Source organism: Jaculus jaculus, chromosome 1, assembly GCF_020740685.1.
Source record: "Jaculus jaculus isolate mJacJac1 chromosome 1, mJacJac1.mat.Y.cur, whole genome shotgun sequence".
Classification (NCBI taxonomy): Eukaryota; Metazoa; Chordata; class Mammalia; order Rodentia; family Dipodidae; genus Jaculus; species Jaculus jaculus.
Genome location: NC_059102.1, coordinates 230576163 through 230591681, shown reverse-complemented (window position 1 = coordinate 230591681; position 15519 = coordinate 230576163). Strand labels below are relative to the sequence as shown.

Sequence of the window (15519 nt, the reverse complement as noted above, 5' to 3'; positions counted from 1 at the left end):
TCAATGTTCTCCCCTCCACAGTTTGGCCACCCCACACCAGCCAGGTCTCCCCTTCTTGCCTCGAGCCCAGTGGCTTCCTTGGATTCCCAAGCTTTCTGCTTCTGTAGGTGACAGTCATCCTGCTTTCCCAGGGGGCCCTGGGTTTCTTTTTGTCTTTAGTTATTCTCCAAACCACACTGATCCCTCAAGGCGCATTCCTAGTTAGTCTTCAGAGGGCCGGCCGGCCTCAAAGACTCTGCTCCACTCCCAGCCTGGAGTTTCTCCTGTTATTTTACAGGGAAGAAACCTGGCCTCTCCATCCATGCTAAGTTCCTTGAGTGCAGGGACTGCTACCTGTTCCTATACAGCTCCTCTAAAGCATCTAGCCCACCACTGGGGGCCCACTCTGTTACAATAACTGCTGATTAGTTACTCTCTCCTTGCTGTGACTAAATAGCTGACAAGCAGCAGCTGATGGAAAGAAAGAAGGAAGAGTTTATTTCAACTTGCAGTCCCGGGGGATGAAGTCCATTAGGAGAAGGAAGGTGTGGTGGCAAAGCATGAAGCAGCTAGAATGTTCAGTCCTCAGTGAGGAAGCAGAAGATGAGGAATGCTTATACTCAGCTCACTTTTTCCTTTTTAGAATCCCAGCCCATGGAATGGCACTGTCTATAGTTAGGATGGGCCTTCCCACCTTAATTAACCTGACCTAGAAAGTCCCTAAGAGATAGCCAAGAGATTTGTTTCCATGGTGACTCTAAAGCCTGTCAAGTTGACAACCAGAGATTAACCATCACACCTGCTTAAAACCCACTTCCATGAGTGACTTCCAACCTACCTTCCAGGGTCCATAAACTAGCCCATCACTGCCAAATGCCCCAGCCTCCCTCAATACTGCCACACTCCATCCCTCCTCTGTATCACACTCAGTTCCCAAACCTCACGGGCCCTTGCCCAGGCTACTTACTCCCTGTCTGGTATGCATCTGCAGGCTCTCCCTCCCACATCTCCCCCATGTGCTTGTCCTCTTAAGATCCCCTTCAAGGACTGGAGAGATGGCTTAGCAGTTAAGCGTTTGCCTGTGAAGCCTAAGGACCCTGGTTCGAGGCCTGATTCCCCAGGACCCATGTTAGCCAGATGCACAAGGGGGTGCATGCATCTGGAGTTCGTTTGCAGTAGCTGGAGATCCTGGCGCACCCATTCTCTCCCTCTCTCTTTCTCTCCACCTCTATCAAATAAATAAATAAAATATTTTTTAAAAAAAGCAAAAAAGATCAGGGATTGGAGAAGGCTTAGTGGTTAAGACACTTGCCTGTGAAGCCTAGTGACCCAGGTTTGATTCCCCAGGACCCACTTAAGCCAGACACAGAAAGTGGCGCATGTGTCTGGAGTTTCTTTGCAGTGGCTGGAGGCTGATGCTCCCATACTCTATCTGCCTCTCCTCTTTTTCAAACAAGTTTTTAAAATTCCCTGATGTAATCCTACAACTTAATTTGGTCCAATAAATTATAAAAAATGGGAATCATACACACACACACACTTCATATGAATTATTTCTAATGTTTACTTCTACCAAATTTGATATACATTTCCCAAGCACAGAAACTCCATGCTCCTCAGTCATATATCCCTCAGTGATGGGGCCAGTATCCTGTTAGGGGCTGTGTGCTCCAAACGGGGCTAAGCAAGGGCATACAAACCCCACCTCTCCAGACAACAAACATACTGGGTTTCCCCGTCAACCTGAGAACTGAATTGCTTGTCAAACTGACAATAAAGGAATCCCCAGTAAGGAGAGAATTTGAAAGAACATGGGAAAACCATGTCCTGGCTGAGCTTTATGACTTCATGCTTGTATTTAATAATTCCCACTCAAGTCAGCGTGGTCCTAAGACACAGTGGCAAGTTCCATTCCCTTCTACTTCTATGGCAGAAAATGGCTTGGGCTTCCCAAGGTTTAGCCCACAGACAGTGACACCCTAACAACCCTGTCATAGGAAGGACCACACACTGCCCACCCTCTGTAGTGGTCAGAGCCTGGCTGTGTCCTTATAAAGGCGAGGTTTCTCCACAACTAACATGACGCCCTGCACATATGCAAATCCAGGTGAGGAGAAAACACTTCCTAGTCTAAGGGTGAGGCTCTGAACGTGAGTTCTGAGACAAAATCCAGCGCAGGTCACAAAACCCTTATGACCAGCTGGTCTCCTGCTAGAAGGGACTCCATACCTCATAGCTCATCCCTGGCTGACCCAGAGGTACAAAAACCTGCAGCTTTGTTTAGTAAGTGAAACCAAGGGCCCCTCCCTCTCCTCCTGACATCAGCAACACGTAAGGCAAACTCCCCTGCCCTGCCTCCCCACTGGGCTTTCTGGAGATGGCGTCTTTTCCTCTGTGGAGGCCCTAGGGAGGCAGGAGGAAGAGGAGCCTCGGGACAATGGGCTGCTTTCTGCTCTGCCCCTCATCCAGGCTGGCAGGGAAGCCAGGGGTGCTGGTCCCTTCCTCACAGGGCCACCACTAAGACAGTACCCAGACGGACAGGGCTGGAAGGGTGACCATAGGCAAAAGGTCACTGCGAGTCCTGCAATCATGGACAGAGCAGAAAGGGGGACAGGTGAAGGCAGGGACCAAGGCCAAAGGGACTGCTCTCTGGCTGAGCAAGCTACAGAAAGCCCTGCTTGCTCTTGGCTCTAGGTTTAAGAACATTGGGACACATGTCCTAAGAAAGCTTTAAGAACAACTGGTTTCCGATTGAGATTCACTGTGTAGGCGCTGGGAGAAGAAATGGGGGGGGGGGGGCTGGGGGAATAAGCAGAAGAAAGAAAAAGAGATGAGAACAAAGAGCCCGAGGCAAAGGGCTGAATTCTAAGCAGCGGAAGGAGAGAGAGAATATCATTTTCACGTATCCCAGGACCGCCTCCCAAGGAGCTCTGTGGTGCCAGGTGCTCTACCAGGAGGCAGACAGGTGGGCATGGGCTCTCCACAAAGGAGAGTGGAGTGGGGGTGACTAGAGCACAGTAGAGAGGGGGAGGGGTAACAGGCAAGAGTTAGAATGAACAAATCCACAGGAAAGGGGGCCAGAGGGATGGGTGGAGTTTCTCTTCCCCAGCAAGGAACAGCCGCTTCTCAGACAATGCCAGAGAGGGGTAGAAAGGCTGGGCAAAGTTGGGCACAGCCCTACCACGCAGCCTCCCGGTCACTGGGCTAAGCCTTCTGCCCACCTATAAAACTCAAATCCAGCAGAATGTGGGCACTTGCACGAAGTGCCATATCCACTAAAAGATGCTACATATGCTATCAACTTGGTAATCAAGAGGGTAACAGCATGGAGTCGTATTCACCTGCAGACTCTACCTGTCAGCTACGCCACATACACTTAACACAGTTTTGCTTACGGATGGGACCCAGGCCCTTCCTGGGAAGCCACGTTCATTTTTGGGCCTCACCTAAGCTGTTCCCTCCACACGCCTGGAGGATCCGCCGGGCTCGTTTCTTAGCATCTTCTGGAAAGTTGGGGCTGTCCAACAGGTTTGGGTAGGTGCACAGTGCCATCACCTAAAGGAGGAGAGTGAAGGTTGAGTTTGCAGCTCACACCCCAAGCACGGAAGACACCGGGATGGTGGGAAGATGACCGCTCCAAGGACTATGCTGCAGCCCGTCTCTCCATGCGGGCGGGGCCTGCGGGGGCTCACGGGAGGGGAGGCGCTGGCTCACTGCAGCAGAAGAGGAGGTGCTAGTGACCAGTATACACCGCGACCTGGACCCAACAGTAAAGTACCAGAGGAGGAGGCACGGCAGAGTGTGAGGTCTCTCTAAAACCTAGCCCCTCATTCATGAAGGAGTGGGCCCACATATCCAGAGTCACAAGAACTGAGGGGGTCTCCTAAGCAGCGGCTAGGCCAGGTTGAGCGGCAAAGTGGTGAGGCTGAAAGACCCCTGCGCGTCCACAGCATGAGCCCCTTCCCACCCTGCTCCTCTGCTGGGCTCCTCTTCCTCATCCCCTTTCACATCTGAAAGCTGGGGCTGTTCCCCCCTATGACACAAAATCACCCTAAGTACACAGATTAAGAAGATTAAGCAAGGACATGAGGGCAAAGGGCAAAGGTGGCAGTAGAGCCCAGCTCGCGGGGCAACTCTGAAACTGGCAACTAAGGAGCCACGTCAGGCGCAGTAAGGCGGGTCAAGACACAGCCTCTGCCAGCAGCCAGGTTTCCTTCCTCTGCACAATAAACAACGACCCGCCCTCCCCTCAGAACCACCTGTGAAGATCAGTGGAGACAAGTGAAGGCTAGAAGTGGCCAGCAGCATGCAGGACAGGCTAAGCCCACTATGGCCCAGGGCGGGGCTGGTTTTGAGCAAGAGTCTGACAGCTGGTCAAGGTAAGTTCTGATGGAGTCTGTTTAAGATCTGAGCCCCAGGTGAGTGTCTGGAAGGTCTGCATTCAGCCCATCCCCGCCAAAGCCTGTGTTGATCAGGGACCTGGACCCCTCCCTGTCTCCACTTCTCTGGAAGAGTCATTGTTTGGTCTCTTCCCTCTCCGCATCCCAGGCTCAGCTCAGGGAATCCTATCCACGGAGGCTGGCACTTCTGAAGTCAGCAGAAGTGACTCCAGGACATTCCTCAGACCAAGGGCAGCCCCAGATGCTCTCCTCCACTACTTAGGGGCTGAGGTCCCCAGCCCCCAACAGCTCTTGCCCTCAAAGAACAAGGTGGGGGTACTTCTCCTTCTGCAAGGAAGTACACTGCTTAGCACTCATTCCTTTTGTCCTAGTTTGTGAACTTTAACCACACACAGGACTTTCTTGTGCATATGGCTTACATGGGGATTGGGGAATCAAACTTGGGTCCTTAGGCTTCACAAGCAAGCAACTTAACTACTAAGCCACCTCTCCAGCCCCCACAGGACTTATTTTGGTCTAAAACTGGGCCAGTTCTTCTACCCAGAGAAGCTCTTAATTCAGTATTCCAGGCCTAATACTGCAGAAGAAACTTTCTGGGCTTCCCCATGCCACAGCAACCCCAAAAGGGGTTTAGGAATTTTTGTTTTGTTTTTTCAAGGTAGGGTTTTGCTCTTGCCCAGGCTGACCTGGAATTCACTATGTAGTCTCAGGTGGCCTCGAACTCATGGTGATCCTCCTACCTCTGCCATCCCATTAAAGATTAAAAGCATGTGCCACCATGCCCGGCTTATTTTTTTCTTTTCTTTTTTGAGGGGTGAGGTGGGGTAGGAATTCTTGACAACCTTGGAGAAGGAGAAGAGCTAAAGGAGAGAAACAACGGACAACAGGCCCTAAGGGGCTGCTGCTTGCATACCACCTCCTTGAAGAATCCTAGTGCTTGCTGGGCTCGTTCCTCCAGTTCCCTGCTCCCAGAAGCCCCTATTCCTTGAGGGTTGGCTCACCTGCCGAAGGAAGGTGATTGGCTGCTGGCCCATAGCATGGGCATCCCCGATGTTGGCTCGGATGACCTCAGTAAATGGTTTTTTGATACCCTGAAGAAAGAGAAGGTGACACATGCTTAAAAGCTCTCAAACCCTACCTTCCTGGGGCCAAGCAGTGCTCCCAATGGGCATTAATAAGCAGCCTTATTTTGAGGATTACTGAAGTGTCAAGCATAGTGCCAAGCCTTTGACATGCCTGCTTCTATTTAACCTTAACAACCAGTTCCACAAGGAAGAACTACTATTAACCTCATTTTATAAGTGAGGAAAAAAGAGCCTTCAAAATGTCACATAACTGACAAATAACAAGTACTTAGATTTGAACCCAGGAAGCCAGAAACCAAGATGGTTCTTAACTGCTTACTTTCCACTGCTTCCCACCTTCCAGACAAACTGGAAGAGCTCTTGAGTCAGTTACTTTTTCCTTACTGGAACCAAAATACCACACCAGAAGCAGCTTCTGGAAGGAAAGGGTTTATTTCAGCTTACGGTTCCAACGAGAAGCTTCATCGTGGCAGGAAAATGCATGGCAAGCTACAGAGGGGAAAAGCCCCTGTGACACACCTCACCAGAGTTGGGAAGTGGAGCGCTAACAGCAGTTGAGGATAGGCAAAGGAAAAAAACCCAACTCAAGGCCCAGCCCCTACTGACACACTTCCTGAGGCAAGGCTCCTCCTCCTGAAGGCTTCACAGCCATCCTGAACAGCACCACGAGCTGAGGATCATGTATTCCAACACAGGAGCCTATGAGGGACATTTTATACTCAAGTCACTAGAGCTCTCCTGGGACAGCTACAGGTCTACGAACTATCAATTTACAGGGATGTCTAGAATAATGGCAAGAGTCTGGAGAGATGGCTCAGTGGCACTTGCTTACAAAGCCTGACAACCAGGATTCAATTCCCCAGTACCCACGTAAAGCTGGATGCACAAAGTGGCTCATGTGTCGAGTTTGTCTGCAGCAGCTAGGGGCCCTGGAATGCCCATTCTCTCATTCTCCTTGAAAATATATAAAAATGGCGTGGGACAAATGTAATAGGATAACAGGAGTCAGAAGCAAAATATAAAAAATGTCAGAGACGGGGGGTGGGGAAGGAGGGACTTACCATGGGATTTTTTTTAATAATCATGGAAAATGCTAATAAGAATTTAAAAAATTAAAAAAAAATGTCAGAGAAAGGGACTCTGGGAGACTCCTCTGCTTCCTGCCCATAAGCACAGCTCAGACACTGAGTTCTCCCTCCAGAAGACACACATCCTTGGTAACTTGGCACTGTTATCTTGTAACCCTGTCTTTGAAGCATATAACATCTGAGCTAACTCTTATGTTTGCTGTATTTTTGTGTGTATGTGTGTGTGTGGTGGGGGTGTAGAAGATCACACCTTGTGAGTGTCGGGAGGCCAGAGCAGAGGAGAACTTGGGCCTCTTCCTCTATTGCTTACCCATGCATTTCCTTAAGACAGAGAATCTCACTAAGCCAGAGCTGCTACCCCATGGGGCTAGGGTTATAAGGTATGCATGGCAACACCCAGCTACGGGAGCTAAGGAATTGAACTCAGGGCAAATCAGGCCTCGTGCTTGCACAGCAAGCTCTTACCCACTGAGCTATCTCCCAGCCCCAGCATGTTTGTTTGCTTTTTCAAAGTGACAAGTCTGAAAGGTGCAAGAGCGAAACGGAGTCCACTGCCTGGGCAACGAGCTGAGCACAGAACCAGGATCACAGAGAGGCTAGCTTGAGAAAAACACCTCAGCTGCTAAGAAGGTTAACAGGAACACGAAGCAGGCCTCACAGCTCCCTGGTTAATCCAGAGTCAGCTTCTGGTTTCAGCAGGTTCAAGGACCCCCCAGGGTGGCTCAACTAATGTGAGGTAAACAGTGTCAAACAGCTTAACCGAGTGCACAGTGAGCCCAAGAAGGAGCCCTGGATGTCACTGTGGAGGAAGAGAGGTAAGGAGAGGAAGACCTTGACACTTCCGCATTTCCACGGTGCTTTCCCTGAATCCAAGTTGTAAAGCTACAGTTCTTTGGCTCTGGCACTGAATCAGCAGTACACATCATGAGCGAAACACAGTGGACTTGAGAAACATAAGCAAACAGGTTTCTTTCTGGCCCTAGTTTAGGACCCCTAACTGACTAGATACTCAAGACAGGCTAAGGAAGGAACACTGGAAACCACCTTGGATCTTCAGGGCCCAAGTAAAGCCTTGTCTCTGTCCCCTAAGATCTCTGGGATGGCCAATATGGAGCAGGATTCCTGGGACAACAAGAAGTAATCCAGTGTCTACAGACCAAGGCTGGTGGTAACGCCTACTGCACCAGACTGGGCCAGGGGCGAGAAAAGGAGAGACAGGGGTGGGACCCCAAGGCTCATCCCACAGAGGGGAGCCAAGAAGGTGGTGAGAGTAGGAGGTAGCTCCCAAGTTGCTACATACAAAGGCAAGCCAATCAATCCATTCTCTGGCACAGGCTGGGGGCCCTCAGTCTGTCTTTCAAACACCACAGCTCACAGGCCTCCAGATAGCTAGCTGAGTACCAGTGACTTCTGGGGTGTGGGCAGAGCCCATTCTTCAGTAAGGAGTAAATCTGTCACAGCTGTGAAGGCCAGGACCCAGCACACAGCTGCGGGCCTGGGCTCTGGGCCAGCCCAATTGAGGGGAGAATAACGCCTAGAACACAGCTTTGGATGCCCTCTCCCTGGCACTACTCAGCCAATTCAGGGCCTGCCTCCATTAAGCCTGGGAACATCGAGCACCCCACTTCTTGGGTCTTTGTGCCTATAGACCTCAGACACTTTGCTATGACAGATGACCTTGAGGAGATAGGAAACTGGCTCCTTGAATGGACAAGAGGGACTGCCATACTTAGCCAAGAGCAAACACTCAGAGGAGTTCTGGGCAGATAAGGGCTTCATGGGTTGGGAAACACCAAGGCAAGCCAGGGGGAAAATTCCTGCCCATAATGACTTATCCAGGGCTAGTAGGTACACCCAGTGGGGATAATGAGACCTCCCAGCCCTCGGGACTAGATATGGGATCACTTATGTATAGGTCAACAAATGAAAAGGTAACGAAATTCTAGAGTACGTATTTGGTAAAATATAATTAAGCCATAAAAATATATATTTGCAGTGGCTAGAGGCCCCGGCATGCCCATTCTCTTTCTCTCTCTCTCTGGCTCTAATGAATAAAATAAAAATTTAAAAAATCTTGAGCTAGAGAGATGGCTTAGCAGTTAAGGTGCATGCCTGCGAAGCCTAGGGACCTGGGTTCAATTCTCCAGGTCCCACATAAGCCAGATGCTCATGGACATGTATCTGGAGTTCATCTGCAGTGGCCAGGGGTCCTGGAGTGCCCATTCTCACTCTCTCTCTCTCTCTCTCCCCCTCTCTGTCTCTACTAAATAAACAAAAATAAAATATTTTAAATAAATAAAAAGTTAAAAATCTTAAAAAACTAAATGATCTCCAAACAGATACATAACTGATAGAAGCAGGACTCAGGAAACCCCTCCGTGTGTTCATAGAGCCACAGGACTGTGGGAGTAGGAAAGAAAAGAGGGGTTCTCAGCACTTCTTATCCCCAAGTAAGTCTTATTAGCCAAGTGAGGGATCTTGCTATATTATATTGCTCAGGTTGGTCTGGAACTCCTGAATTCAAGTGATTCTCCTGCCCAGCCTCCAGAGTAGTTGGAACACCAAGCTTACCACACAGGGATGAGAACAAAGGCTCAACAATTTTAATTAGCTTCTAGTTGTTCAAAGGATTTCCACTAAAACTAAACTAGTTTTTGAAGAAATACACTGGCCCCATTTTTAAGAACAGTAAACTGAGGTTACTGTATTGTAAATGCTTGCCTGATGCCCACTGCACCTAAAAACAGAGCCCAGGATACAAGTCTACAATGACTCAACTGGAGAAGGGTGAGTGGGTACACCATTGATCCTGTCAAGACTGACTACAATTTTCCTTATTTATTACACCATTTCCCATATTTTCAAGTAGCCTCAGAAGTCTGAAAATGACCAACAAGATTCTACTAACTGTGCTTAGTTCATCCAGTGATCAGCCTTAGATCCTGGCTACGTGTAGCCATGGGCTAGCACACTATTTTTTTTATTTTTATTTTTTTGGTCTGTGTTTACATGCAACACATGCTGAAAGGGACCATAATCGGTCTTTTCTGGTTCTGAATGTTCCGCCCTGTGTAAACTTTTGTTTTCATGTTTCTGACATGGAGGGAGGGGGTTCTCACTATGTTGCCCAGGCTGGCCCTGAACTCCTGGACTCAAGTGATCCCCTTCCTGTCTCCGTTTCCCAAGTAGCTGCAACTACAGGCATGAGCCACCAAACCCGGCTTGTGTGCACTTTTACAACGGGAAAAGCAAAGCCATTCCTTTGTCTCCATGGTGCCAAGTCCTGATTCCCACCCTCAAAAGAGCAAGGGGAAAAAGAAGTAGGTTGAGAAACTGTCAGATCTTTTTAAAACTCTTTTAATTGCAGCTTATTTTAAAAGAGCTGTTCCCAATGAGTACCAGATTCTGGAAAGCTAAGATGGTTTTCCCTCTGGTAGAGTTGCTGCCAGGGAGAAACAGGGCCTCTCTGAACGCAAACAACCTGAACTGAAGGAGAACGCTCCCTTCATATCCGTTAGCCACCTCCCCTCTTCCTTCAGGCTGTCCTATCAGAGAGGCTAAAAAAAAAAAAAAAGAAAAAGAAAAAGAAAATCACGGGACCAAGCCCTGCCAGCCACCCCAAAGTCAAACACCAGAGCAATGTGTTCAGCAGTACTGTTTGCACAGTATCTGCTGAAACAATTCCATAAGGCAGCATAAAGGTCCTGGTACCCCCGGAGGTCATTTTTAGATTCCCTAGGACATATTCAGAGGTACAAAGCTTAGGGCAAGGAGGAACCCTGGGCCAGCCAGGCTATTTCCCTGCTTTCACAAACTAGCGAAACCGAGGCTCACAGAATACATGAGATTTGTCTCAAGCCTTCCTTTTCCATACAAATCTCTTATGAGGGCTGGAGAAATGATTCAGTGGTTAAGGCACTTGCCTCAAAGCCTGACAACCTGAGCTTAAGTCTCCAGTACCCACATAAAGCCAGATGCACAAAGTGGCACATGTATCTGGAGTTTGTGTGCAGCAGTTGGAGGCCCTGGCATGCCCATATTCATCCTCTTCCCTCCCCTTGCAAATTAACAATTTTTTTTTTCTTCAGTCTCTTATCAGAGCGAACCACTTAGAGAACATTAGTTCAACTTGGATCACTACAGTTCAAAACACCAAACCTATGCACAATCAAAGCAAGCCAAAAATAAGCAAACAAATAAATGAAATAATTGAAGGGCTGTAGCAATGACTTAGTGAAAAAAGTGCTCATTACCCAAGCCTGACTACCTAGTTCAGTCCTCAGAGCCCATACAAAAAGCTGGAAAGTGGGGCTGGAGAGATGGATCAGTGGTCAAAGGCACTTGCTTGCAGAGCCTGACACCTGGGTTCAATTCCCCAGTACCCACATAAAGCCAGATGCACAAAATGGCAAATGCAATTGGAATTTGTTTGCATTGGGAAAAGACCCTATCACACCCATATTCATTCTCTCCTTGCAAATTAAAAAATATATATATGTTTTAAGCTGGGCGTGGTGGCGCATGCCTTTAATCCTAGCATTTGGGAGGCAGAGGTAGGAGGATTGCCATGAGTTCGAGGCCACTCTGAGACTCCATAGTGAATTCCAGGTCAGCCTGGGCTAGAGTGAAACCCTACCTCGGAAAACCAAAAAAAAAAAAAAAAAAAAAAAAAAGCTTGGGCTAGAGAAATGGCTTCGTTGTTAAGGTGCTTGCCTATGAAACCTAAGGACCCAGGTTTAATTCCCCAGTACCCACGTACGCTGGACGCATATGGTGGCACATGCCTCTGGAGTTTGTGTGCAATGGCTAGAGGATTCTCTTTCTCTTTCAAATAAATAATAAATAAAGCTGGAAGCTGTGGAGGGGTTGTGTAATCCCAAGGCACCTACAGCAAGAAGAAAGGTGAAGACAGAAGAATTTCCTGGAAACTCATAAAAGGAACATTAAAAGGGATCCTACCTCAAATGAAGTAGAAAGACAGGACCAAACCAAAAGTTGCTTGTCCTGTGACCTCCACACTTTACTGTGGGATGCATATGCCCACCCTCACACACATATTATGTATATAATATTTATATTTATAATATAATATAATATTTATATATAATATAATATATATTATATATAATATAATATTTATATATAATATATATATATACATTATATATATTAAAGAAGTACATTTTATTTATTTGAGTGAGAGAATAGAGAAGGGGAAATGTCAGGGCTTCCAGCCAGAGTAAATAAACTCCAGACACATGTACCACTTTGTGCTTTTGGCTTTAGGTGGGTACTGGAGAATTGAACTTGGGTCCTTAGTCTTTGTAGGCAAGCGCCTTATCCACTAAGAAATCTCTCCATCCCCAAGAAATACATTTTGTTTTTGTTTTTGGAGGTAGGGTCTCGCTCTAGCCCAGGCTGACCTGGAATTCACTATGTAGTCCCAGGGTGACCTCAAACTCATGGTAATCCTCCTACCTCTGCACACACCCCTCGCAGTGCTGGGATTAAAGGCGTGGGCTACTATGCCTGGCTAAGAAATACATTTTAAAAAATATTTTAGCCGGGTGTGGTGGCACACGCCTTTAATCCCAGCACTTGGGAGACAGAGGTAGGAGGATTGCTGCAAGTTCAAGGCCACCCTGAGACTCCATAGTGAATTCCAGGTCAGCCTGGGCTAGAGTGAGACCCTACCTCGAAAAAACAAAACAAGAAAAACAGTTATTTTTATTTATTTATTTGAGAGAGAGATACAGAAACAGGCAGGGAGAGAGAGAGAGAGAGAGAGAGAGAGAGAGAGAGAGAGAGAAAGGGTGTGCCAGGGCCTCCAGCCACTGCAAACAAACTCCAGATGTATGTGCCCCCTTGTGCATCTGGCTTATGTGGGTCCTGGGGAGTTAAACCTGGGTCCTTTGGCTTTGCAAGCAAGTGCCTTAACTACTAAGCCATCTCTCCATCCCCCCAAATACATTTTTTTTTACATTTTTTCTGTATTTCTATTAATTTATTTGAGAGTGACAGACAGAGAGAAAGAAGCAGATAGAGAGAGAATGGGTGTGCCAGGGTCTCCAGCCACTGCAAATGGACTCCAGATGCATCTGGCTTACATGGGTCCTAGAAATTGAGCCTCGAACCGGGGTCCTTAGGCTTCACAGGCAAGCACTTAACCACTAAGCCATCTTTCCAGCCCCCAAAATACATTTTTGAGAGAATAAACAACAGGTAGATATGGCTTTCAGAAGTAACCTTGTTTAAAGATGGTTAAGTGAATAGGGGCTGTCTCCAAAGAATGAAAGACTTAAGGGAGGCTATGCTAGCCAGGTCAGGGCCACATGTCCGGCATCTACAGAAGAACTATTGAGACTCACTGAGAATGAGTAGTTGAATGAAGGCACTAGAGAATGGAGGTATACAGAAAGAACTTCTCAGCTAGCTCCACGGTCAGACACCTGGGTGTGGAGCATCTGTCATGGAAGTCAGAGGATGACTCCAGCCCAGTGACCAGGCAGTTTATCTATTTAGAATCACTGAGCTACACCCCTGCAGGAAACCCTTCCTGGCTCCCCATGTCCAGATAAACCATAAAGTCCCAAGCCTGCTACACAAAACTCCAGTTCACCCTTCTCTATAGCACCTACCTCCCTCTGTCACAAAGAATTCTGTTGAGAGCACCAACTTTCCAACTCTGCCTTTGCTCACAGTACTGCCTCCTCTTGGAATGTTCTCACATTTTCTTGGGCTGTTTTAAAACCTTAATGAATTGGAGGAGGGGAGGCTAGCCTAACAATATTGCAGTCAGCTCCCTGAAAGCGAAGACAGGGTCCTTTTTCTTTACTCTGACTTCACTGAGCCAACACGGAAGTTGCCATTTAGCAGAAGGAAAAGATAATTCCTGGTATCACTCCCAACTCTGGAACCAGGGAAATCAGCTGTGACCGATAAACAGGGAACACTTTAATCCCAGCGCTGTCTTAGCGGAGACTGCTGCCTCAAGAAGGGACAGCTGCAACCTGCCAGACGTCAACAATGAGAAGAGCTGCAAAAACATGTTTGTCTGCTGCTGGCTTACCTGTGGGCCAGGCAGACACAGAAATGGAGGCAGCCTCCTCTGAGCCAAGCTTTAAACTTAGCCCTGCAAGTAGTCAGCAATGGACACTGGACTCTGACTTGTCCAGCTCATTATTTTGAGTCAGCAGAACTGAGTGTCCTGATGAGGCAAGCTCTCATTAAACTATCCATGGAAATAAGAGCCCCTGAGGCTTCCTCGCATCTTTTCACGAACACTAAGAGACCACCTTACTCGAGAGGAGCAAAAAGATGAAACCCTCCCTCCATCCACATTCTGGGTCAGAGCTATTTGGGTAACTCTCATTGGCTTCTTACAAATCCCCTTTTAGATAGCCCTTCTTGACTCTGCCTTCCAAATTCCACACAAATTAGAGCTGACTATTTTAGCAGGAATGGTTTGCATGTCTATAGATTTTATAATCCCAACACATGGTAGGTGGAGCCAAGAGGATGAAGAGTTCAAGACCAGCCCAGACCTTGTTTCAAAACAAAAATCTCAGTATCATCCAAGGGCATGTAGCACCTTCCACCCAGACCACACTAGTAGTGGGCCGTAAAAACCACCCTACAATTCTTACAACAGCTATGAACTCAATCCGAGATCTCGGCAATCACCAAGATCAAGTCCCAGGCCCAACACTTTGTCCATAGTTGGTGGACATAAGTTGCTGAACAATCAAGGTTCTGGAGGTACCTAAAAAGAAGGCCTTCTACTGGGCCCTCCTCCACCATCCCACTCTTGTAAGGAAATCATGAACTACAAAGACCCAATAGGCCTCAGCTTGAGAAAACAAGGTTTCAGGACCACATTAGCCTCACAGCCTCTTCTACCTAACAGGGTTTCTCTCTCACTGCCCCATTCAGCAGCTCATCCCACAACCCCCCACGACTTCTCTTTACTTAGGTTCGCTTATTTATTACGTGAAACTCTAGCCTCTTTCTTTATTCGCCTGTTTTCCTCCTTCCAGTGGCTCTTGGCCCGCAAAGCGAAAGACACATAAGGGACGTGCAGTGCCTGGCCACACCGGCGGCTCGGTCACTGAGTACATGCAGTCCAACAAGTGAGCCGTCAGAAGGCCGCAATTTATGCCAGGTGCTGGACACTGTGGGTGACAGGCGGGACGAGGGCGTTCTCTCGTCCTAGCCCAGTGTGGCAGAACGGATTCGCTGGCTGCAGGGGTGGAGGGTCCGGCTGGAGGACCCTCTGGAAGAGGCTTTATTTGGGGGAGGGAGGGGTCTTCCGGCAGCCAGCGCCCCCTATCCTCCCGGCCCTCCCGCCCCAGGGCCCCGCGCTCACTCTCTGCAGCTCCATCTCGATCTCGCCGGCTTTGAGCACGATGGGTCCGCGCACGGCGTACTCCACCGCCTTCACCTGCGGGTTCATGGACTCCAGGGTGAGGATGCGCTCCCGCGGGCTGCGCTCAGGCCGCACCTTGAGCACCGCCGAGGCCTCGGCGGCCGCGCTGCTCTGGCGACGGCCCCAGGGGCCGGGGGCTCGGGGGCGGCAGCCCCGCCGGACCAGCCCCGCCGCCCGCTGCATCGCGCGCCTGCCTGCCTGCCTGCTTGCCGGAGGAAACCTTGGCACAGAAAGAGAGAGAACAGGCACGTCGCGCACAGCCCAAGGTGGAAACCCGTCCCCCTTGTAAGACCTAGCCAAGGACTCTGGGCGAGGAGGGTGCCAGCCTAGCTCCGGGGTTGGGTACCCATCCCCGGGTGACTCGGACCCATCACCGCGCCACTGCAGCACCAAAGCGCTGCCACAACCGGCTTCTGCAAAGGCTGCGCCCCGAGTGCGCGTGCAACGTGCCTGTCGCCGCCCGGCCGCTCGCGCTGCGCCCAGCTACCACGCGCCCAAACTGCTCCCGGGCTCCGGCGCCTGCAACCGCATCCCGGCTCCCG

General features: G+C 49.1%; 1 protein-coding gene across 1 annotated transcript in view; it reads right to left on the bottom strand.

The window, feature by feature from the left end:
* Gpt2 (glutamic--pyruvic transaminase 2) overlaps positions 1–15160 on the bottom strand; it is a 49695-nt gene extending 34535 nt beyond the window's left edge. The window contains exons 1-3 of the mRNA XM_004664831.3: positions 14918–15160; positions 5381–5470; positions 3426–3534 (exon numbers count right to left, since the gene is read on the bottom strand). Of these exons, the coding sequence (XP_004664888.2) occupies positions 3426–3534; positions 5381–5470; positions 14918–15160 (442 nt within the window). The remainder of the gene's footprint in view (positions 1–3425; positions 3535–5380; positions 5471–14917) is intronic.
* Positions 15161–15519: the final 359 nt, after the last annotated feature.